Below are 21,724 nucleotides of genomic sequence, written 5' to 3' on the forward strand. Positions count from 1 at the left end.
ACCTGGTGCTTCCTGGAAGCCTAGGGTCCGTGCCACGGAGCGTTCAGGACGCTGGTGGCCAGGGAGCCAGAGGGTGGGAGCGTCTCAAGTGCAGGGCACACGGGCAGGAGGCGTTTGCAGGTGTTTGCAGCACGGATGGAGTGTCCTGTAGATGACATTGGTTGGGGAGGTGTACCACGTGGCCCCCGGGAAGCCCACCCAGCCCCAGTGTGAGGTGCTAGGCTTCCGTGGCTCCCACCTGGGGCAGGCTGAGGACCCCGGGCAGGTCCCGGACCTCCAGGAGCCGCTGCTTCCTCAACCCTGCCAAGGTTAATGAGGGGCCCAGAGTGAGGTGGAGGCCAAATGGGACTCAGGGCTGGAGCCTCTGGCCTGGCTGGACCAGGGCTGGCATTGGACAAGCACGGCTGACTCCCGATGTGCATGGCCAGGGGACACTCTGGGCCTCAGTTTCCCCTTGAACATGAACCTTGAAACAGATGAGCCCAGAGACCTCCCATGGTCTTCAAGGGGTTCTGGTCAGCTGGGCTGGGATCTCCAGAAATGGGGCCTCCTCCAGGGACCCCCACAAGCCACCCAGACTGAGCATCCTGGCCACATGCACGCCTAAGCTGAGCAGGAGCCTCCTGGCCTTCCCGCTGGCTGAGCAGTGGCCGGAGAGGAGCTCCAGCCTCGTGGGCCCTCCCCAGGCCTCGGGCACCCATGGTGAGCGGCTGGGGGAGCTGCCCAGAAGCTGGGGTTCCCTCCCAGTGGAGGGGAGTGGGGCTGAGTGTGAGACAGGCTGGCTGATCACCGTTTCCAGGGACCCTGTGTCCAAGGCCAACCTGCCCTCCAGCAGCCTTGCCATCTAGGAAGGTGCCAGGCGGGACGGGCCCTTCTTCTCTCCCTTCCGATTCTCAGAAGCTGCTGGGGGTGGGGGCGTCCTGGGCCTCAGGGCACAGAGCTGCAAATCCCTCCTGAGCCAGGCCTCTCCCCTGCCACAGCCCCTCCCCGAGAGCAAACACACGTGGCTGGCGCGGGAAAGAGCAGAGTGCCCTGCGTGGCCTGGCGTGGCTTGGGGCCAACACTCCCTGCTACATAAGCTGGGGCCCCCAGGGGAGCAAGCACCCGGCCTGGCTCCCTCCCTGCCCGTCCGCACCCCCCACCTGTGCCAGTCCCCAGGATGGGTGCCCTGAGCACATGCCGGATGCTGGTGTTGGCTCTGGCGGCCGTGCTCCTGGTGCAGCAGGCAGGTAAGAGCCCCCCGACTCAGCCCCCTCTAGGATGCCGTCTTCACGGTGGGGATCTCTGCAGGCCGCTTGCCTGGGAGCTTCTCCTGCAGAGTGGACGGGCAGATCCCCTAGGATCCCGAGTGTCCTGGATGGGACCCTATGTGTCCCCAACACAGAGCTCGATGGGACCCTACATGTCCCCAACACAGAGCTCCCTGGCCCCATGGGCCCACAGTGTCAGGGAACTCAGGGACTGGCTTGGATGGGATGTCCAGGGAAAGTTGGGCCCCTGACCGCAGGGCAAGGACCCTGGGAGACCACTGAAAGGGTCTTGGTCTTGGGGGTGACACAGGAGTGGGCAATGGGGGAGGGGGCCACGGCTGCGGGTCTCTCTGGAGCCCTGTGAGGCCCAGGCATCACAGTAAGCAGGGGTGGGCTTAGTGTGGGCCCCTGCCCAGGACCAGCTTTGCCCTTCACGACCCACCTGGGGATCACAGCTGGTAGGGCAGGTGAGGGCACCACCCTCAAGGGTTGCACAGCCAGCCGCGAGAGCCCTGGCCTCAACCCACGCATGACTCCCACAGGTCATCTGCGGGCATCTCAGGCCACACGGGCTGCCTGGCCCTCAGCCAAGCATTTTCCCTCGTCTGCCATCTCTTGGCCAGAGCCGCAGCTTTAATACTTACTGTCAACAGAGAAAGATGCGGCCCCAGGGGCCACCTGGAGACACCCAGCCGGGCTGGCCAAGAGGCAGCTGCAGTCCCTCCCTGCCCTGCCGTCCACCCCCTCCCAAGCTTGGGGTCTGGGCTGGGCAGGCGAGGCTCCCCGGCGGCTCTCTCTGTCTGTGGAAGGGAGGCTGGGTGGTCAGCAGGGCTGGAGGTAGGTGGCTTCCCCCAGTGGCTCCCAGCCTGGGCCCGGGGGGAGCTGCCTCTGACCACAAGGTTTGGGTGCTGGTTTGACCAGAATAGCCACATCCTTGCATCTAGTTCTTCCAGGCCATGCAGCCTGGGCTCCCCTCACCCGAGCAGGCAGGGCCCAGGGACGGTCAGCCCCCACGTCCTCCGGTCCTCCATGCACATCCAAGTTGGGGAGATCAAGCCCTCAGCAGCGACTGTGCTTTAGTCACAAGATGCACGTCCTATGGCCGGGGCAAGGCGGGCCTTGCACAGAGCGGCGTCACGTTAGGGGACACACCCCAGGGTGATGGGATGGCTGGTGGTGGGCACTTCTCTGGCCTCAAGATGGAGGCCCAGGTGGCCCAGTCCAAAGAGGGCACGGCATGGAGCAGATGACCAAGGGCGGTCAGCCTGGGTGGGGAGGGGCTGCCTGGGGTGGGCGCCAGTGCATGGGAGTGGCTGAGTGGGCCGGCACACGTGGGCAGGGCTGTGGGCTGGGGGTTGGGGTGGAGGACACAGGGAGCGGCTGGCCTTCTGGGAAAGGCAGTCAACCTGGACCTCTGGAGGCGGCCCCTGCTGTGGTTCCCAGATGTCAGCAGGACCTGACTGGAAAAGCCAGGAAGGGCCAGGCCAGAGTGCAAACCACAGGGGCCGGCCCCTCACTGAGCCCTGACCGTGCTGTGGGGGCTGGGGCCTCACCTCCCGCCTCCCCAGGAAGCACAGGTTTGGGCTGGGCCATCTCAGATCAGGCTCCAGGGAGGAGCTCTGGGGCCCGGTGAAGGGGGCACCCCAACCCAAACTGAGCAGACAATGGCCTGGGGGCCAGGGGAACAGGGGGCCTCAGAGTCCTGGGGATTGGAGCTGCCTCTTCCCAGGCTCTCAGCCCAGAGTCCAGCCTCCATGGGACTGGTGGGTGAGGCCTTGCCCGGAGTCGGTGGTCAGCCTGGGGGACCTTGGCACCATCCCAGTATCTACAGCCTCACAGCCCCGAGGCCTGCCCCCACCCCGCCCACTTGCCCGGACTTAGGTATCGAAACTGGCTCTGGGCTTAGGTTTCTGCTAAGTCACGCCTGGAAGGTTCCAAGTGTGTCCTCCCAACAAAGCTGGCCTTTGTCCTTCTCCAGGGGACGTGTGGGATGAGGCGGAATCCCGCCTTGGGGCGGCCAACGCCTTTTCCTGATTCCATTTTCTCCCGCATCACTTCAGAAGGAGGCACCATCCCCGCATGTCAGTCGGGGAGGGCTGGGGTCCCTGGACAGGTGCAGGTCATGCCGGAGGCAGCTCAGGGCTCCCTGCTGGAAGCTTCCATCCCGAAGGCTTTCCATAGCATTGAGTGGCGGGGGAGGCATCTGCGGTTGACGGTTGTGGTGGCCTGAGTGGCTGGGGAGGAGTCCCGGCCTTGGCCAGAGTGTGCCATGCGGGTGACCTTGCGGAGTGTGGAGACCGTCACCGTGGACCCCACATGAGGCTGCCGCACCAGGGATGTGGCCGGGTCCACGGTCAGGTTCGTGGCCGGCAGCCACATCTGGTTCCTCACTGACTCCCATCCCCTCTTCCCACAGAGACCCAGGGCCCTGCGGAGCCGAGTTGGGGCAGTGCAGGGCACACCACAGATGGCGGTACGTGGCCAGGCTCGGGTGGGGGTTCCTGACCAGGCTGGAGGTGCTGGGATTTGGGCTGGGGCAGGCAGATGCCTCTCCGAGCAGCCATGCGTCCGACAGAGACCCTCCCTGGGTCCCCTGCCCAGGACAATGCCTGGCACCTGAGGCGGAGCTGGATGCTCCAAAGAAGAGGAAAGTGCAAAGCAGAGAGACGTGCACACACACACGCACACACGTGCAGGCGCACGTGCGCCCACACTTGCACCAGCACACACACGTGTGCACACAGGCCAAAACACAAGGCAGCAGTGTTTGTGGGCAGACAGCGCCAAGGGTGAAGGGGCTGCCTTGCCCCCAGCCCATCAGTTTCGGGCTCCCCTTCAACTCTGGTGGCTGGCGAGGAGGGTGGGACCCGGGGAGGGTGTCTCTGCTGCCCTTTCCTGGCCACATTCCTGGGGTGACCGGACTTCGCCCACAGGTGCCCCGACGTCCTCACCCACCCGGCGTGTGAGCTTTGTTCCACCCGTCACTGTCTTCCCCAGCCTGAGCCGTAAGCAGACACCGTCCCTGCCGGCTGGGAAGGGGGTGTTTGCCAGCCCCAAAGGTGGGGGCCCAGATCTAGGGGTGCAGCTGCCACCAGGTGGGGCCATTGGGCCAGATCCAGAGTCCTCCCTCTGGGCGGTCTCCTGATCACTGGCCGCCCTGGGGGATGGGGACAGGTCAGGGGTCTTGGAGCGAAACAAAGGCAGCCCAGGGTGAACCAGGCAGGGCACAGCCAGCAGCCGACCATGGGCTTTTCTGCGCCAAAAACCAGGGCGCCTCAGCCCAGGGGAGGCCACCCCGTGGGGGACTGGCATGGGGGCGGGCCTCATCCCACGCTCCCCGCAGCCCTGAACCCGGCACACAATGGGCGGGTGTGCAGCACCTGGGGCGACTTCCACTACAAGACCTTCGACGGTGACGTCTTCCGCTTCCCCGGCCTCTGCAACTACGTGTTCTCCGAGCACTGCGGCGCTGCCTATGAGGACTTCAACGTCCAGCTACGCCGAGGCCTGGTGGGCTCCAGGCCTGTGGTCACCCGTGTTGTCATCAAGGCCCAGGGGCTGGTGCTAGAGGCGTCCAATGGCTCTGTCCTTGTCAATGGGCAGCGGTGAGCCGGCCACCCTGGGGAGAGGCGAGGGCTGGGCCACGTGGTGTGACCTCCCCACACGGCTGTGTCTGACCTGGGCCAGGGCTGGGGTGGGGTTGGGCGGGTGGGCGGGCAGCCAGGAGGGCTGGGCCCAGGGAGAGACCCAGCTATCTGTGCAGGGAGGAGCTGCCTTACAGCCGCACTGGGCTCCTGGTGGAGCAGAGCGGGGACTATGTCAAGGTCAGCATCCGGCTGGTCCTGACCTTCCTGTGGAATGGAGAGGACAGTGCCCTGGTGAGGAAGCCCTCTCGTCCCTTGCCCCTCCAGGCCTGGCTACAAAACCCCCACAGGGGTCGAGGGATGCCTCCCTGGGCTTGGGTCCCTGGGCTTGGGGCAGGTTGCCAGTGGGGGGATCAGAAATCCTGAGGCTGGAGCTGCTCCTCCCCCACTCTCAGCTGGAGCTGGACCCCAAATACGCCAACCAGACCTGTGGCCTGTGCGGGGACTTCAACGGCCTCCCAGCCTTCAACGAGTTCTATGCCCACAGTGAGTGCCACCTGGGTGAGGGGGCGGTGACCGATTGTCAGCCAGCCAAGGGTCACAGTCCCATGGAGGCTGGGAGGGGTGGAGTGGGGACCGGGCACCGGGCAGGGAGGGGTCACAAGGGATGTGCCCTACATGGTGGGAGGAGCACCCCTCGGGCACATCAGGCCCTAGGCAGGAGTGGGAGTCTTCTGGCCTGGACTCAGGAAGTGGGAGCCCATACCCTGTCCCCAGGATCCCCTCAGAGCCACCACACTCCTGCTTTCTTCCCGGCAGACGCCAGACTGACCCCGATCCAGTTTGGGAACCTGCAGAAGTTGGATGGGCCCACAGAGCAGTGCCCGGACCCGCTGCCCTTGCCGGCCAGCAACTGCACAGATGAGGTGAGTTTCCCCCCAGCCCCCAGCTTCTGGGCAGGGTCGGCCTCCAGAGGTGAGCCCCTCGCTCCTGGGCAGGGATGACCTCCAGGTCCAGGGGGAGCCAGGCCAAGGTCTGAGGAACGTTCCCAGCTGGAGGAGAGATGGTGGCGTTGGAGGGAGGCCTGGCAGCCACCCTCTGTGTGCTCAGTTCCACGGTACACACTGTCCAAGTGTGGTGATGTGCGTGTTCCTCAGGCCACGTGTGTGTCCAGCTGTGCGAGCAAACATAGGCCTGTGCTGCACGGGCTGGACTGAGGATGGGTACTCGGGGAGCCTGGAGCCAGCTCTTCCCACCAGCAGGGGGACTCAGAAAGGGCCTGGAGGCTCCAGGATCCCTAAATCAGCAGAATCTCTGAGCCTTAAATTGTGCATTGAATGACAGCATCAGCCCCCCTGGGAGCTGGGCCCCACAGCCTGCAGCCCAGGGCCTGGGAAGGGACAACACTCAGCACTGGACTGCCCTGAACTTGCCAGGCTGCCCAGAGAGGCAGGGCCTCCACCTCCCCTCCTTGGCTCCACCTCCTGGGGCGGGGCCTGCACCTGCCCTCCTTGGCTCCGCCTCATAGGGCAGGGCCTGCACCTCCCCTCCTTGGCTCTGCCTCATGGGGTGGGGCCTGTACCTCCCCTCCTTGGCTCCGCCTCTGGGGCGGGGTCTGCACCTGCCCTCCTTGGCTCCGCCTCCTGGGGGCGGGGTCTGCACCTTTCTTGGGCGCTCACTCCGTGGGCAGGCACATCCCAGGTGGGGGATTCAGAGTCATGGGTCACTCCCCAAGGGCCAAGCAGAGCTCTGCACTGGCAGCTACACGGCCACAGTGGGTGGAAGGGATGGGGCTGGGTACAAGAAACCCCGATGAGGAGAGGGCTTCCCAGCCTGGCCTGCCATGGGTCCTGTTCCAGCACTGTGGCAGCCCCTATGGAGGGCAGGGGTGCCCAGCCTGGCCCACTGTGCTCCCCAGGAAGGCATTTGCCACCACACCCTGCTGGGGCCGGCCTTTGCGGAGTGCCACGCACTGGTGGACAGTGCCCCATACCTGGCTGCCTGCGCCCAGGACCTGTGCCGCTGCCCCACCTGCCCGTGCGCCACCTTTGTAGAATACTCACGCCAGTGCGCCCACGCGGGGGGCCAGCCGCAGAACTGGAGGCGCCCTGAGCTCTGCCGTGAGTGCTCCCGGGGCCTTTGCCAAGGATTGCGCTGGAGAGAAGGGGCAGGGGGAGCGCTTTGGGGGCCATGGGAGGTGGGGAGGCCTGGGGGACAGGCATGGAGGGCAAAGGACACACCCCAGGCATAGTGGGCAGAGGCCACCCCAGGACCCCAGGAGGGGATGGTGCCTCCGGGGGCTGCAGGAGAAGAAGAGGCTGTGCAGGTGTCGGGGACTGGGACTGGAGGGAGGAGCTGCCATGATGAGGGGCATCAGGGACACCCTGAGGCCCAGCTCTGGCTTCTGTGGACTTGGTGGCATGTGGAAGGCGGTGGAAGGCGGCTGGGGCTGACCACGAGGGCAGTACAGGGCCTTTCCTCTGGCCCAGCCCCACCTCCTTTTGTGCAGCCCGGACCTGCCCCGTCAACATGCAGCACCGGGAGTGTGGCTCACCCTGCGTGGACACCTGCTCCAACCCCCAGCGCGCGCAGCTCTGCGAGGACCACTGCGTGGACGGCTGCTTCTGCCCCCCAGGCAGGTCTCGCGTGCCCTGGGCCCCCTCAGTGGGCTTTCAGGTCCCTGTTCCCAGCCCCGCCCCCAGCCTTATCACGCCTGGAAGCAGAGCCCCTCATGCCAGAGGGTCCCACCAGAGGGCCCAGGGTGGGAAGGGCACTGGCTGGGAGGGTGCTGGAAGACCCGACGATGTGTGGAGGGAGGCAGAGCAGTGCCATGAGCCAGCTGGGTCTGGTAGGGAAACTGAGGCCCAGAGGTGCTTGGTGTTCATCCAAGCAGGTGGGGCTCAGGGCAGGGGTGGTGTCCTGGAGCAGGAGTTCCTCCCCGAGGGAGGCGGCTTGTCCCCAAGGCTGGGGTCTTCTGACCTTGGTGTCCCCCATGCATGAGCCGGTCCTGCCTCACGCCCCGCCCCACAGGCACGGTGCTGGATGATGTCACGCACTCTGGCTGCCTGCCCCTCGGGCAGTGCCCCTGCACCCACGGTGGCCGCACCTACAGCCCAGGCACCTCCGTCAACACCACCTGCAGCTCCTGGTACCTATGAACCCGCCAGCCTCCGCCTGGGGTGGGGGTGTGGCGGGTGGGGTCCACCTCCTCCTGACATGTCTGTTCTGCTCATGGCCTCCCTCCCCAGCACCTGCTCTGGGGGGCTGTGGCAGTGCCAGGACCTGCCGTGCCCTGGCACCTGCTCCGTGCAGGGTGGGGCCCACATCTCCACCTACGACGAGAAACTTTACGACCTGCATGGCGACTGCAGCTACGTTCTGTCCAAGGTCTGGGCACAGGGCCGGGTCTTCGGACACCCAGGCCCTCCGGGGATCCTCACGCCCCTTCCGCCCAGGGGAGGCCTCCACGATGGTCATAGAGGGCCGGATGTCCCTGCTGGGGGGAACCCTGGGTCCCCATGATGGTCATAGAGGGGTGGTTCTCCCTGCTGAGCATCACGGGGCCAAGAAGCCCCCAGGCCCTGAGACAAGCTGCTGGGAGGTGATCAGAGGTGCCAAGGGCCACCTCCCCACAGAGCCACATCCCCCACATGGGCGTCCCCAGCACGCTTTTGGGGGACCCCCACATCATCGAGCCAGGCCCAATGCGCACGTGGGTCCTTCCCCCAGAAATGTGCTGATGGTAGTTTCACCGTGCTGGCTGAGCTGCGGAAGTGCGGACTGACGGACAATGAGAACTGCCTGAAGGCCGTGACGCTCAGCCTGGACGGCGGGGACACAGTGAGTTACTCTTAGCATGGACGGCGGGGACACGGTAAGGGCCTGGCTGGGGCCCTGGGCTGGGACAGGAAGGGGTGTGTGAAGGTGTGCAGGGAGCGAGCACGGTCAGGTCCCCCCTCCAGCCCCAAGGTTGGGTCCCCCTCCCGCCCTGAGGTCAGGTCCCGCTCCAGCCCCAAAGTCAGGTCCCCCTCCAGCCCCAAAGTCAGGTCCCCCCTCCAGCTCCAAGGTCAGGCCCTCCCAGGGGGCAAATGCAGAGCCCACCGCAGGTCCAGGCCTGAGCTTCCTGTGGGCTGTCCCCAGTGGGGGCCCCTGGGCAGGCCACCCCCTCATTTGAGAGTCGGGAACAGGTTCCTCCGCAGAGCTGACCTCCTGCCCGCCTCCTCCCGCAGGCCATCCGGGTCCAGGCAGACGGCAGCGTGTTCCTCAACTCCATCTACACACAGCTGCCCCTGTCGGCAGGTACGTGGCTCTCCCAGGACGGCTGGGCTGGGTGGCGCCTCCTAGCAGGGGCAGCTCCCACAATCTGGGCAGCGTCCGCTCCTTCCCCTGCTAGCTCTCCGTGGCCTTGGGCAGCTCCAAGAGCTTCCTGTGCTCGGTTTCTCATCTGCAGAGTGGGAATGCCAGGCTCCCATCCAGGCAGCTGTGGGGAACCCACATCCAGCTCGCTCAGCCCCTCTGTCGGGGAGCCCAGCGTCTCCACCTGAGCCCGCTTGGGCTCACCACCACAGGCCTGGGACAGGGAGCTTGAGGGCTCCTGACCACCACAGGCCTGGGACAGGGAGCATGAGGGCTCCTGACCACCACAGGCCTGGGACAGGGAGCATGAGGGCTCCTGACCACCACAGGCCTGGGACAGGGAGCTTGAGGGCTCCTGACCACCACAGGCCTGGGACAGGGAGCATGAGGGCTCCTGACCACCACAGGCCTGGGACAGGGAGCATGAGGGCTCCTGACCACCACAGGCCTGGGACAGGGAGCATGAGGGCTCCTGACCACCACAGGCCTGGGACAGGGAGCATGAGGGCTCCTGGCCATTCCTGGTCTCATTCCCGGGCCTCAGTGGGGTGGCCCGGCCCACTGGATGTCCTGCCCCTCCAATCTGGCCAGATCTGGCCCTGCACCCCTGACCGGCCTCTCTCCCACACTCCCGGCAGCCAACATCACCCTGTTCACACCCTCGAGCTTCTTCATCGTGGTGCACACAGGCCTCGGGCTGCAGCTGCTGGTGCAGCTGGTGCCGCTCATGCAGGTGTTTGTCAGACTGGACCCCACCCACCAGGGCCAGATGTGCGGTGAGGCTGGGCAGGAGCCTTCGGGGACAGGGCCAGTGGGGACGGGGCCTGGACTAGTGCCAGGCTGCAGGGAGAGGCAGGCAGAGGCGGGTAGGGGACAAGAGAGAGGGCTGCTCCCAGGGCATGGCAGAGACCCTGGTGCCGCCAGCACAGGATGCCAACATCTGACTGGCAGCCCCGGAAGCAACCAGCTGGGAGGATGGAGCGGGCAGCCCTGCCCTGGCTCAGGCCAGCTTTGCACAGGGGCTGCCCCCCACTGGGGCCTATCTGCAGAGGGTTCCGGAAGCAGAATCCTGGGACAGGGCTCCCAGCCGTTCCACCTGTGTGGTGCCTGGAGGGATGGCAGGGGCGGGGAGCCGGGTGGGCCCAACAGCGGCTGCTGACATCCCCCAACCCTGGCTCGCAGGCCTGTGTGGGAACTTCAACCAGAACCAGGCTGACGACTTCGCAGCTCTCAGCGGGGTGGTGGAGGCCACAGGCGCAGCCTTTGCCAACACCTGGAAGGCCCAGGCCGCCTGCACCAATGCCAGGAACAGCTTTGAGGACCCCTGCTCCCTCAGTGTGGAGAATGGTACTCCTCACCCCCACCCCCACAGTCACCCCAGGCTCAAGTGCCACCTAGCACCTTCCTGTCCCCTGGGCCACGGGGAGCCCGGGGGGGACTGGGGACCCCATGGAGGTGGGTGGGAGGCATCGGGAGGAGGTGCTTGGGACCAGGCGGCCAGAATCCCCCAAGGCGCAGCAGCTAAGCCCCAAATTCCAGCTCACTGTTCCCCAGGCTGAGGGGGTGCAGGCCGGTGTGTCGGGGGCGTGGGCTTTGTGGCATGGAGATGGGGCCGGGTCTTCCCCACAGAGAACTACGCCCGGCACTGGTGCTCACGCCTGACTGACCCCACCGGCTCCTTCTCCCGCTGCCACTCCGTCATCAACCCCAAGCCCTTCCACTCGGTAAGAGGCCGTGAGGCCAGATCCCTACCCCTGGGCAGGATGGGTTGGGGAGCCCTGGCGGGCTGGGGTCCCTGATGCCCCAATGCCCGCCCACCTCCGCAGAACTGCCTGTTTGACACCTGCAACTGTGAGCGGAGCGAGGACTGCCTGTGCGCCGCGCTGTCCTCCTATGTGCACGCCTGCGCCGCCAAGGGCGTGCAGCTCAGCGGCTGGAGGGATGGCGTCTGCAGTGAGTGCCTGCACTGGAGGGGGGATGTGTCCACGCTGTGTGGGGTTCGGGGGACCCTGGCCGGCAGCAGCTGTCACTCACACAGTTCTCAGCCCAGAGCTTTGTGCCTCCTCATCCCAGCCTCGCAAGAACCTCGTATCCTTGCGATCGCCACGTCACAGACAGGGATGCTGAGTTGAAGATGGGGTGGGCGGGGGCTGGCCAGGCTGCTTGGCCGCTGACCTGTCCTCCCTGGCCCCACCGACCATAGCCAAGTACATGCAGAACTGCCCCAAGTCCCAGCGCTACGCCTACGTGGTGGACACCTGCCAGCCGACTTGCCGTGGCCTGAGTGAGGCCGACGTCACCTGCAGCGTTTCCTTTGTGCCTGTGGACGGCTGCACCTGCCCCACGGGCACCTTCCTCAATGACGCGGGGGCCTGTGTGCCCGCCCGGGAGTGCCCCTGCTATGTTCACGGTACCGTGCTGGCTCCCGGAGAGGTCGTGCACGACGAAGGCGCTGTGTGGTAAGGGGCTGGGCAGGGGGGAAAGCAGGTCCCTGAGTGCTCCTCAAAGCCACCTCTCACCCTCCCCGAAGGCTTTTGTGCCCCCCTCCGAGGGTTTTGAGACACGAGGGGCCAGGCTGGGGAGGGCGGCACAGGGTGGACCCAGCACATTCTAAAGAGAAAATGCCCGGCTGGGAAAGAGGCCAGGAGTGGAGGTGGCCCTGGGAGGACGCCTGCTGGCTGTTCTCAGCTGGGTCCAAAGAGCAGCCCCTGCCAGGAGAGATGGGTGGTCCCCACTCCCACCCCGGGTTCAAAGGCTGCTCCTAACCGCAGGGTCCTGGCTGCTTTGTTGCCCACCTGTGTGTATTTACCCACGCGCCTCCAGGGGATCTGGGGGCTCCCAGCGAACAGTGGCAGGCACCGTCCGGTCTCATGAGGAGGAGGCCAGGCTGGGGAGGCCCAGCGCTCCGTGGGTGCTCGAGAGCCTGGGGTGGGGTCTGTGGGGTGAGGGCCGCAGGTCCAGGCCGGGCCATCCATCTCTTGTAGTTCGTGTGAGGGTGGGAAGCTGAGCTGCCTGGGAGCCTCTCTGCAGAAAAGCACAGGTAAGTGCCACCCCTCCCCGCCCCGCCCCACCCCTCCCCGCCCCGCCCCGCCCCGCCCCGCACAGCCCCGCCCCGCCCCGCACAGCCCCGCCCCACCACGCACAGCCCCGCCCCACCACGCACAGCCCCGCACAGCCCCGCCCAGACTCGCCCCGACTCACCCCACCCCGCCCCACCCCACCTGAGCCCTGCCGGACCAGGTCAGTCCTCACCTGGGCTCTGCCACAGGCACCCATGCCCCGACACGCCAGGGACAGAGGAGCCAATGGGTCTGCCCCGCAGTGTGGCCGGGGTGTCCTCGGGTTGGGGGCTGCAGGTTTCATGGAAGCTTTGGCTGCTAGCTTGGCCAGCAGGACAGGCTCAGGGCTGCCCAGGGTCAGTCGAGGGCTGCCCTTCCCCAGAACCCCTCCCACCAAGCTCTGCCCCCAGGGTGTGTGGCCCCCATGGTGTACCTGAACTGCAGCAACAGCTTGGCGGGCACCCCTGGGGCCGAGTGCCTCCGGAGCTGCCACACACTGGACGTGGGCTGTGTGAGTTCCTGGCCCCGGCTGTCTCGTGCTTCAGGGAGGGGTGGGCAGGGGTGGGCTCCCGAGCCCAGGGATCTGGTGGTCCTGGAGACACTTACCCACCCAGAAGCTCCGCCCCGGCCCATGAATTGCCCTGGGGGCCACTGGGTGCACCTCTCCCAGAGGGTGAGTGGCATCTGCCTACCCTGGTGTCCGGCCCTGACCGGTACCTGCCTGGGCCCCACAGTTCAGCACACACTGCGTGTCCGGCTGTGTCTGTCCACCGGGGCTGGTGTCAGACGGGAGTGGGGGCTGCATCGCCGAGGAGGACTGCCCCTGTGTGCACAACGAGGCCACCTACAAGCCTGGAGAGACCATCAGGGTCGACTGCAACACCTGGTGGGTTGTGGGTCCCTTGGAGGCAGCGGGCAGGGAGGGCAGGGGGCAGGGAGGGCAGTGGGTGGGGAGGGCAGGGGGCCAGCTGGCCAGGGCAAGATGGGGTCATGACAGGAGACAGAGTTGCTGGGAAAGCCATGGGCCATCCTGTGCGTCCTCTGGAAGGTGACCCAGGGACAGTGGTGCTACCAGGAGCCTGGTGGGGCTGCGTGCCCTGCATTCACAGTGGGGAACGCCACCCCTTCCACCGAGGACGGGTCAGACTGGGCCTGGGGAGGCTGAGGCCGTGTGCTGACCTGCACAGGCCTGGGTGCCGGGTCTCAGGAAGGCCAGGAGGGCAGGCCCCTGTGAGCAGGCACCGTCCCTGGCCCCTCGCAGCACCTGCAGGAACCGGAGGTGGGAGTGCAGCCACCGGCTCTGCCTGGGCACCTGCGTGGCCTACGGGGACGGCCACTTCATCACCTTTGATGGCGAGCGTTACAACTTTGAAGGCAGTTGCGAGTACATCCTGGCCCAGGTACGCCGCCCCCTCGCCTGTTCCTGCAGGCCGGGCACGCTCTGGCCCGCGGCCAGCAGCTTGTCTCTTCCTGGCCCAGGACTACTGTGGGGACGACGCCACCCACGGGACCTTCCGCATCGTCACTGAGAACATCCCCTGTGGGACCACCGGCACCACCTGCTCCAAGGCCATCAAGCTCTTCGTGGAGGTGAGAGCGGCCCCGGCTATGAGCCCCCTGACCCTGCAGCCAGCGAGCCGGCCCCCAGGGAAGCTTCGTGGGGCTTCAGCTGCACCCACAGGTTCTCAGCAGTGTCCTGGCCCCGGGATGCTGTTTCAAACAGCCACAAACCAGGGGGCTTAGACAACAGAAATGCATTCTCAGTCCTGGAGCCGGAAGTCGGAGATCCAGGCGGGTAGGACCACACTCCCTGTTGAGGGTCTGAGGAGGTCCTTCCTGCCTCTCCCAGCTTCATGGGCTGCAGGTGTCCCTGGGCTGCGGCTGCCTGTGACCTCCCGCTGTGTCTCTGTCTGTCTTCTCTTTTTGTTTTTGTTTTTCTCTTCTGTCTCTTGTAAGGACACTGGTCCTTGGATTTAGGTCCCCCCAGGTAGTCCAGGACGACCTCATTTCAAGATGCTTCACCCAATCCCATCTGCAGAGACGCTTTCTCCCAATGAGGCCCCAGGCCAAGGTTCTGGGACTTCGTTTGTGGACAGACATTTTCAGGAGCCACCATTCACCCTGCCACACCCAGAGACACCCACTCCAGCAAAGGGGGGCCAGAGCTCCCGGGGAAAAAGAGCCACTGGCTGGGACACTCCCCGCACATGGCGAGAGGGGCTGAGGACCACCGCGGATCGGGGAAGCTGGCGTGGGGGCGTGGGGGCTGCATGCAGGGCTGGATAGGGAGCAGGGTGGGGTGAAGCAGGCCCACTGCGGCCTCTGCTGCTCCCGTGCGGCCCCAGCGTTCCCAGGCAGCCCCTGTTCCCAGCACTTCCTGGCCAGCCTCTTGCCAAACCTTCGCTGAGGGTCTCATGGACCCAGCTCATTCCTAATGCCAGCCCCTTGTGCCAAGAGCCCGTGCGCACCTGCAGGGCCCTGTACTGGGTGGGGCATCCCCGGGTCTCAGGCCCCTCCCCAGGGGCCACAGGGTCAGCTTACGGCCTCGTCTGCCTCCCCTGCAGAGCTACGAGCTGATCCTTCAGGAGGGCGCCTTTAAGGCAGTGGCGAGGGGGCCGGGAGGGGACCCGCCCTACAAGATCCGCTACATGGGGATCTTCCTGGTCATCGAGACCCGTGGGATGGCCGTGTCCTGGGACCGGAAGACCAGCGTGTTCATCCGACTGCACCAGGACTACAAGGTGAGCTCGGGCCGTGCACTCCTCGGCACTGCAGGACCCTCTCATAGCAACAGAAACCCCAGTGCCCAGTGGGGCCTGTGGGACTCACTGACCTGTGGGTACATGAGCCTGGCTGGTGAGGGCCCTGCCTGTGGTCTCCACAGTGGGCAGAGGGTTTCACAGGGGAGCAAGTGCCACCCAGCAGCCCACCCACGGACCCACTGCACACCTGTCCCCTGCAAGTTCATCGGGCACTGCCTGGGGAACCGGCTGCCCTCCCTCCATCCCCCGAGGGCTCTGGACCCCAGGGCGGGCTCTGTGCTGCCTCCCACGGGTGCCTGTGGCCCCAGTTCCAGGGCCCCACTTTCTTGCTGCCTCTGCAGGGCAGGGTCTGCGGCCTGTGCGGGAACTTTGACGACCACGCCATCAATGACTTTGCCACGCGTAGCCGGTCCGTGGTGGGGGACGCACTGGAGTTTGGGAACAGTTGGAAGCTCTCCCCATCCTGCCCAGACGCCCTGGCGCCCAAGGACCCCTGCACGGCCAACCCCTTCCGCAAGTCCTGGGCCCAGAAGCAGTGCAGCATCCTCCACGGCCCCACCTTCGCCGCCTGCCGCTCCCAGGTGGGGCTCTGGTCTTGGCAGGCAGGGTCTGGTGGGGACGGCAGCTGCTTCCTTCCTGCCGAGAACTGGGTCTTCTGGGCACACAGCAGGGCTCCAAGGAGGGTCTGACCATGTCCCACGGCACACGGTCCTGGATGTCAGGTCCCAAGTCTGGATCTCCCATCAGCCCCGCACCTGTGCCTCCTGCCCCTGGCACGAAGCCATCTCGGCTGTTTCCCAGCCACTCCCTTGACCACAGCCTCAGCCGCACCCAGAGGCTCACAGGGAGGGGTAGCCCTCGATGTGGCCCCAACCACCCTCCTCTATGATCACTAGACCTGCCCAATCCTCAGCACAAACTGGAACGCCAGCCTGGCTCCCCGCCCAGCCAGGGAGGAATCACAGATCAGCCTTAAGCAGAGACTTCCAAAAAGCAGTTTCCTGACTGGGCACGGCGGCTCACGCCTGTAATCCCAGCACTTTGAGAGGCTGAGGCAGGTGGATCACCTGAGGTCAGGGGTTCGAGACCAGCCTGGCCAACATGGTGAAACCCTGTCTCTACTAAAAATACAAAAATTAGCCGGGTGTGGTGGTGTGTGCCTATAATCCCAGCTACTCGGGAGGCTGAGGCAGGAGAATCCCTTGTACCCGGGAGGAGGAGGTTGCAGTGAGCCGAGATCGCGCCACTGCACTCCAGCCTGAGCAAAAAGAGAGACTGTTTCAAAACAAAACACCAAAAAACAAAAAAGCAGTTTCCTGTCATCTTAAGGAAGACTTGAGTGCCCACTTAGGCACACAGCATGGCAGTCAGGAGCTGAGGTGAGGGGCTGGCATAGGGGCAGCAGTGGGCACACTGAAGCATTCTCACGTTGGCCACCGCTTGCCCTCTTGAGAAGGCAGCTGGTGTCCCCTTGGAAGGTCCTGTGGCCTGACAAAGCTGAGCCAGGTTCAGATGGGGCCTGGAAGGGGTGCGGGCTGCCTCGAGGAAGCAGGCAGCTCCCCATGGTCAGGACAGGTTCACAGCTCAGCTCCCTACGTGGCTGGTCTGGAAAGGAAGTGACCGCTCCTTCCTTAGTGCACGTTCACTGGGTGCCTGGAAGAGCCTGGCATGTTCTGGGCTCACCCCAGTGACCCCTCGTCACCCCAGGGGACAAGGCCGACCCTCACAGAGCTTCCAGAGGAGACAGCAGCGTGGTGGGCGCTGGGTGGTTGGCTGCTTGGACTTGGAGGGCCCTGGGCGGGGGTCACCACGGGGTTGGGTCGGCTGGAGGGAAGGCCCCCAGGTGGAAAGGAGGCCAGTACAACTGCAGCGGAGGGAGGTGGGGGTGAGGGCAGAGGGTGAGCAGGGGTGCTATCCTCCACGTGGGTTTGAAACCTGTAGGCCACATGACCAGATCCACATGATAGAAAGATCCAAAGAGCACATGTGAAGGCAGGCAGATGCACAGGTGCACAGGTGGGCAGGTGCATAGGTGAGCAGATGGAGAGGTGCACAGGTGGGCAGGTGGGCAGGTGGGCAGGTAGGCAGGTGCACAGGTGGGCAGGTGCACAGGTGGGCAGGCGGGCAGGTGGGCAGGTAGGCAGGTGCACAGGTGGGCAGGTGCACAGGTGGGCAGGTGGGCAGGGATATAGCTGGAAAAGGGCACAGGTGGGCTGGAGAAGTGGTGCTGGGGCAGCTCCTATTTGGGGCATGCTCTGAGGTATTCCAGGACCCAGGAGTCAGGGAGCTCAGAGAGCTGCCATGGGGAGTGTTGAAATACAAATGGTTCCAGCAACTGGCCCTGGGCCAGCCACCCCCTGGCTGGGGGGGACCTTGGCCTGGCTGAGCCGCACCTTGGCTTCACCCCCAGGTTGACTCCACCAAGTACTACGAGGCCTGCGTGAACGACGCGTGTGCCTGTGACTCGGGCGGTGACTGCGAGTGTTTCTGCACGGCTGTGGCTGCCTACGCCCAGGCTTGCCACGACGCGGGCCTGTGTGTGTCCTGGCGGACTCCGGACACCTGCCGTGAGTCGGGCTCTGTCCGTGGTGCTGAAGGGTGGAGCAGCCGGGGCAGGGGAGGAGGTGTGGCAGCCTCTGTAGGTGCATTGACCTGGGCCTGAGCCACGCACAGACATCCAACACGCATGTGCCTCCATGTGAGTGCACACGTTCCTATGCACAGAGACAGACCTGTGCAAAACCACCAGACAGGTCACCCCAGCACGAGACGGCTCCTAGGGGACAGGAGTTCCAAGGGCAGGGCTGGGGAGTGAGGGGAAGGTGAGGCACCACCTGGCCCAAGACCCTGCATGTCTGGGACAAGCCTGGGTCTGGCCCTGGGGACACCGGCCCCCACACCCGGGGTGGGGGCTGCCCTTCACAACAAGGGTGAGGGCCAGTGGGCGCCTCCTTAGCCTCCGCCCTCTGTGCCCCAGCTTTGTTCTGTGACTTCTACAACCCACACGGGGGCTGTGAGTGGCACTACCAGCCCTGTGGGGCACCCTGCCTAAAAACCTGCCGGAACCCCAGTGGGCACTGCCTGGTGGACCTGCCTGGCCTGGAAGGTGAGGGGCAGCCTTTCATGGATGGAGCCTCCTATCCTTGGGTTCCTGAGTGTACGTGGGCGGCTGGGGTTCCCCAGGGGCGGGGTGTAGGCTCCCTTAAACTGCACAGTGCAAACCTTGAGGGCAGGCCCCTGCTGGCTGGTGGGGGCGGCTACTCCCTACAGCGTGGTGTCCCTGGCTGGAGAGACCTAAGGGCTGTGGTGAGTCTTCTGCTCACTCTGCCGGCCCTAGGCTGCTACCCGAAGTGCCCACCCAGCCAGCCCTTCTTCAATGAGGACCAGATGAAGTGCGTGGCCCAGTGTGGCTGCTACGACAGGGATGGAAACTACTATGACGTTGGCGCAAGAGTCCCCACAGCGGAGAACTGCCAGAGCTGGTGAGGGGGTGGGGAGCGGGTGGCGCTGGGGGAGCAGGGCTGGGGAGCAGGCCCCTCAGGCTGCCCCCCAGGCCCTCAGCTCACCTCTCCCCCACCCCCAGTAACTGCACACCCGGTGGCATCCAGTGCGCTCACAGCCTTGAGGGTAAGGAAGGGCCAGGGGAGTGGGGGAGTGGTGAGGTCCGGGGCCAGGGGCTCGAAGGCACCGGGTGACTCTGCCGGCTCCATCCCCAGCCTGCACCTGCACCTATGAGGACAGGACCTACGGCTACCAGGACGTCATCTACAACACCACCGATGGGCTTGGTGCCTGTTTGATCGCCATCTGTGGAAGCAACGGCACCATCGTCAGGAAGGCTGTGGTGTGTCCTGGAACTCCGGCCACAACGCCCTTCACCTTCACCACTAGCTGGGTCCCCCACTCCATGACAAGTAAGCCCTGCCTGGCTCTCCTGAGGCCCGGTCATGTCTGGGTGACAAGGAGGGAACCCCTGGGCTCTTGATGCAGGTGCCCTGAATGATAGCAACAGTCCCAATCCACTGTCCTGCCGAGCTCTGTCTAGGGGTGCACAGCCCCCCCAACACCCTGCGTGTCTTCAGGGGCTCCCCAGGAAGCCTCTGCACAATGATTGATGGGATAACCCAGGGAGGCAGTAAAGCTTTCCCAGACTCTGTCCCATCCCTCAGCATGGCCTATCCCAGCTGGCCAGCTCCCTCAAGGCCAGGCTGCCAGGCTCCAGTCCCTCATGCAGAAACGGCTCTAACCAAGGCTAAGGCAGGCACCTGGGGTCCCCAGTATCCCACAGGGGCAGGGCCAGCCCTGGGACAAGGGTCCTCTGGGGCTCCTCCACCTTGTGAGGCCAGGACTGGAGGATGCTAAGCCAGGACCCCTCTCCCACGCCCCTTGCAGGCCCGGCCCTCCCGGTCTCCACCGTGTGTGTCCGCGAGGTCTGCCGCTGGTCCAGCTGGTACAATGGGCACCAGCCAGAGCCTGGTCTGGGAGGTGGAGACTTCGAGACGTTTGAAAACCTGAGGCAGAGAGGGTACCAGGTGTGCCCTGTGCCAGCCGACATCGAGTGCCGGGCAGGGCAGCTTCCTGACATGCCACTGGGGGAGCTGGGCCAGCAGGTGGACTGTGACCGCGTGAGGGGGCTGATGTGCGCCAACAGCCAGCAGAGCCCCCCGCTCTGTCACGACTATGAGCTGCGGGTTCTCTGCTGTGAATACGTGCCCTGTGGCCCCTCCCTGGCCCCAGGCACCAGCCCCCAGCCCTCCCTCAGTGCCAGCACGGAGCCTGCTGTGCCTACCCCTACCCAGACCACAGCAACCGAAAAGACCACCCTGTGGGTGATCCCGAGCATCCAGTCAACAGCGGCCCTCACCTCACAGACTGGGTCCAGCTCAGGCCCCACGACGGTCACCTCCCTGGCCCCAGGTACCACCACCTGCCAGCCCCGGTGTCAGTGGACAGAGTGGTTTGATGAGGACTACCCCAAGTCTGAACAACTTGGAGGGGACGTTGAGTCCTACGATAAGATCAGGGCCGCAGGAGGGCACTTATGTGAGCAGCCTAAGGACATAGAGTGCCAGGCCGAGAGCTTCCCCAACTGGCCCCTGGCTCAGGTGGGGCAGAAGGTGCACTGTGACGTCCGCTTCGGCCTGGTGTGCAGGAACTGGGAGCAGGAGGGCATATTCAAGATGTGCTACAACTACAGGATCCGGGTCCTGTGCTGCAGTGCCGACCACTGCAGGGGACGAGCCACGACCCCACCACCAGCCACATCGCTGGAGACGGCCACCACCACCACCACCACCCAGGTCCTGTTCTCAACGCTGCAGTCAACAAGTAGCCTGGGGGTGACCAGCACCACAGCAGTCCCCACCCTCTCAAAAGGACTGACATCCCCCAGATACACGGGCACCCTTGGTACAGCCACCACAAGAGGCCCCACGGTTCCTGCAGGCTCCACAGAACCTACTGTCCCAGGGGTGGCCACATCCAGCCTTCCAACACACTCAGTCCTGCCAGGGACTACGGGGAGTTCGGGCACATGGCGTCCCTCACAGCCACCCACGTCAGCCCCAACGACAATGGCAACCTCCAGAGCTCACCTGACAGGCACAGCCAGCTCCGGCTCCAAACAGCCGTTGACCACGAGCCTGGCGCCGACACTCTCGAGCAATCTGTTAACCTCTCAGGCCGAGACCAGCACCCCCGGGACAGAGATGACGCTGAGCCCCTTGAATGAGACCACCACTAGCCAGAGCACTACCCGCTGTCAACCGAAGTGTGAGTGGACAGAGTGGTTCGACGTGGACTTCCCAACCTCAGGGGTCGCAGGTGGGGACATGGAAACTTTTGAAAACATCAGGGCTGCTGGGGGCAAGATGTGCTGGGCACCAAAGAGCATAGAGTGCCGGGCAGAGAACTACCCCGAGGTAAGCATCGACCAGATCGGGCAGGTGCTGACCTGCAGCCTGGAGATGGGGCTGATCTGTAAGAATGAGGACCAGACAGGCAGGTTCAACATGTGCTTCAACTACAATGTGCGTGTGCTCTGCTGTGACGACTACAGTCACTGCCCCCGCACAGCCGCCCCCACGCCCACCTCCTCCACACAGGCACCCAGAGTCACCTCCGTGGGGGCCACCAGCCCCACAGCGACTGCCTCCACAGCCATTGCAACCTGGAGCACCAAGTCACCAGCAGTAACAGGATCCTCAACTCTGGCCACCACTCAAACTGGCCCCAGCTTCTCCAAGACCACAGAGAGGGTGTCCCTCCCCAGTCCCTCTGCCCCTCCACCTTCCACTGCCAGCCTCCTCCCTACCAGGGGGCAGCAGACCTCCCAGGCTCCATCCATGCCCACCAGTCCAATTGTGACCAGCACTCCCACTACGTCCCCCATGGTGACTGCCCGTGTGCACACAACCCTGCGGACTTCCAGCTCTGGGCCCACCATCAGGACGACCCTGTCCTCTGGCCCCCCATCTCCCAGCACGGGCTGTGTGCCTCGCTGCACCTGGACAGACTGGTTTGATGAGGACTACCCCAGCTCTGACCCTGATGGCGGGGACTTTGAGACCTTTGGGGTCATCCGCTCTGCTGGCCATACCTTCTGCGAGCATCCATGGGACATTGAGTGCCGCTCTGAGAAGGAGCCCAACCAACCCCTGGAGGCCCTGGGGCAGGTGGTGCAATGTGACGTGAGCATTGGGCTGGTGTGTAGG

The 21,724-nt window shown here is 65.0% G+C and overlaps 1 protein-coding gene across 1 annotated transcript in view; it reads left to right on the forward strand.

Annotated features, from left to right (window-relative positions):
• The first annotated feature begins 1,159 nt into the window (after positions 1 to 1,159).
• The window catches only part of MUC5B (mucin 5B, oligomeric mucus/gel-forming), a 42,767-nt gene continuing 22,202 nt past the window's right edge, over positions 1,160 to 21,724 (forward strand). Inside the window, exons 1-31 of the mRNA XM_073004846.1 lie at positions 1,160 to 1,229; positions 3,667 to 3,723; positions 4,184 to 4,255; positions 4,594 to 4,855; positions 5,014 to 5,128; positions 5,290 to 5,380; positions 5,654 to 5,760; positions 6,753 to 6,954; positions 7,344 to 7,469; positions 7,865 to 7,982; positions 8,083 to 8,221; positions 8,564 to 8,674; positions 9,064 to 9,133; positions 9,829 to 9,966; positions 10,373 to 10,537; positions 10,820 to 10,914; positions 11,017 to 11,143; positions 11,394 to 11,649; positions 12,175 to 12,230; positions 12,660 to 12,760; positions 12,984 to 13,135; positions 13,511 to 13,649; positions 13,729 to 13,839; positions 14,814 to 14,990; positions 15,353 to 15,592; positions 17,422 to 17,578; positions 17,989 to 18,117; positions 18,349 to 18,493; positions 18,595 to 18,638; positions 18,728 to 18,925; positions 19,404 to 21,088. Coding sequence (XP_072860947.1) covers positions 1,160 to 1,229; positions 3,667 to 3,723; positions 4,184 to 4,255; positions 4,594 to 4,855; positions 5,014 to 5,128; positions 5,290 to 5,380; positions 5,654 to 5,760; positions 6,753 to 6,954; positions 7,344 to 7,469; positions 7,865 to 7,982; positions 8,083 to 8,221; positions 8,564 to 8,674; positions 9,064 to 9,133; positions 9,829 to 9,966; positions 10,373 to 10,537; positions 10,820 to 10,914; positions 11,017 to 11,143; positions 11,394 to 11,649; positions 12,175 to 12,230; positions 12,660 to 12,760; positions 12,984 to 13,135; positions 13,511 to 13,649; positions 13,729 to 13,839; positions 14,814 to 14,990; positions 15,353 to 15,592; positions 17,422 to 17,578; positions 17,989 to 18,117; positions 18,349 to 18,493; positions 18,595 to 18,638; positions 18,728 to 18,925; positions 19,404 to 21,088 — 5,655 coding nt within the window. The remainder of the gene's footprint in view (positions 1,230 to 3,666; positions 3,724 to 4,183; positions 4,256 to 4,593; positions 4,856 to 5,013; positions 5,129 to 5,289; positions 5,381 to 5,653; positions 5,761 to 6,752; positions 6,955 to 7,343; positions 7,470 to 7,864; positions 7,983 to 8,082; positions 8,222 to 8,563; positions 8,675 to 9,063; positions 9,134 to 9,828; positions 9,967 to 10,372; positions 10,538 to 10,819; positions 10,915 to 11,016; positions 11,144 to 11,393; positions 11,650 to 12,174; positions 12,231 to 12,659; positions 12,761 to 12,983; positions 13,136 to 13,510; positions 13,650 to 13,728; positions 13,840 to 14,813; positions 14,991 to 15,352; positions 15,593 to 17,421; positions 17,579 to 17,988; positions 18,118 to 18,348; positions 18,494 to 18,594; positions 18,639 to 18,727; positions 18,926 to 19,403; positions 21,089 to 21,724) is intronic.

The sequence above is a fragment of the Chlorocebus sabaeus genome, chromosome 1 (genome assembly GCF_047675955.1).
Source record: "Chlorocebus sabaeus isolate Y175 chromosome 1, mChlSab1.0.hap1, whole genome shotgun sequence".
In the NCBI taxonomy this organism is placed as follows: Eukaryota; Metazoa; Chordata; class Mammalia; order Primates; family Cercopithecidae; genus Chlorocebus; species Chlorocebus sabaeus.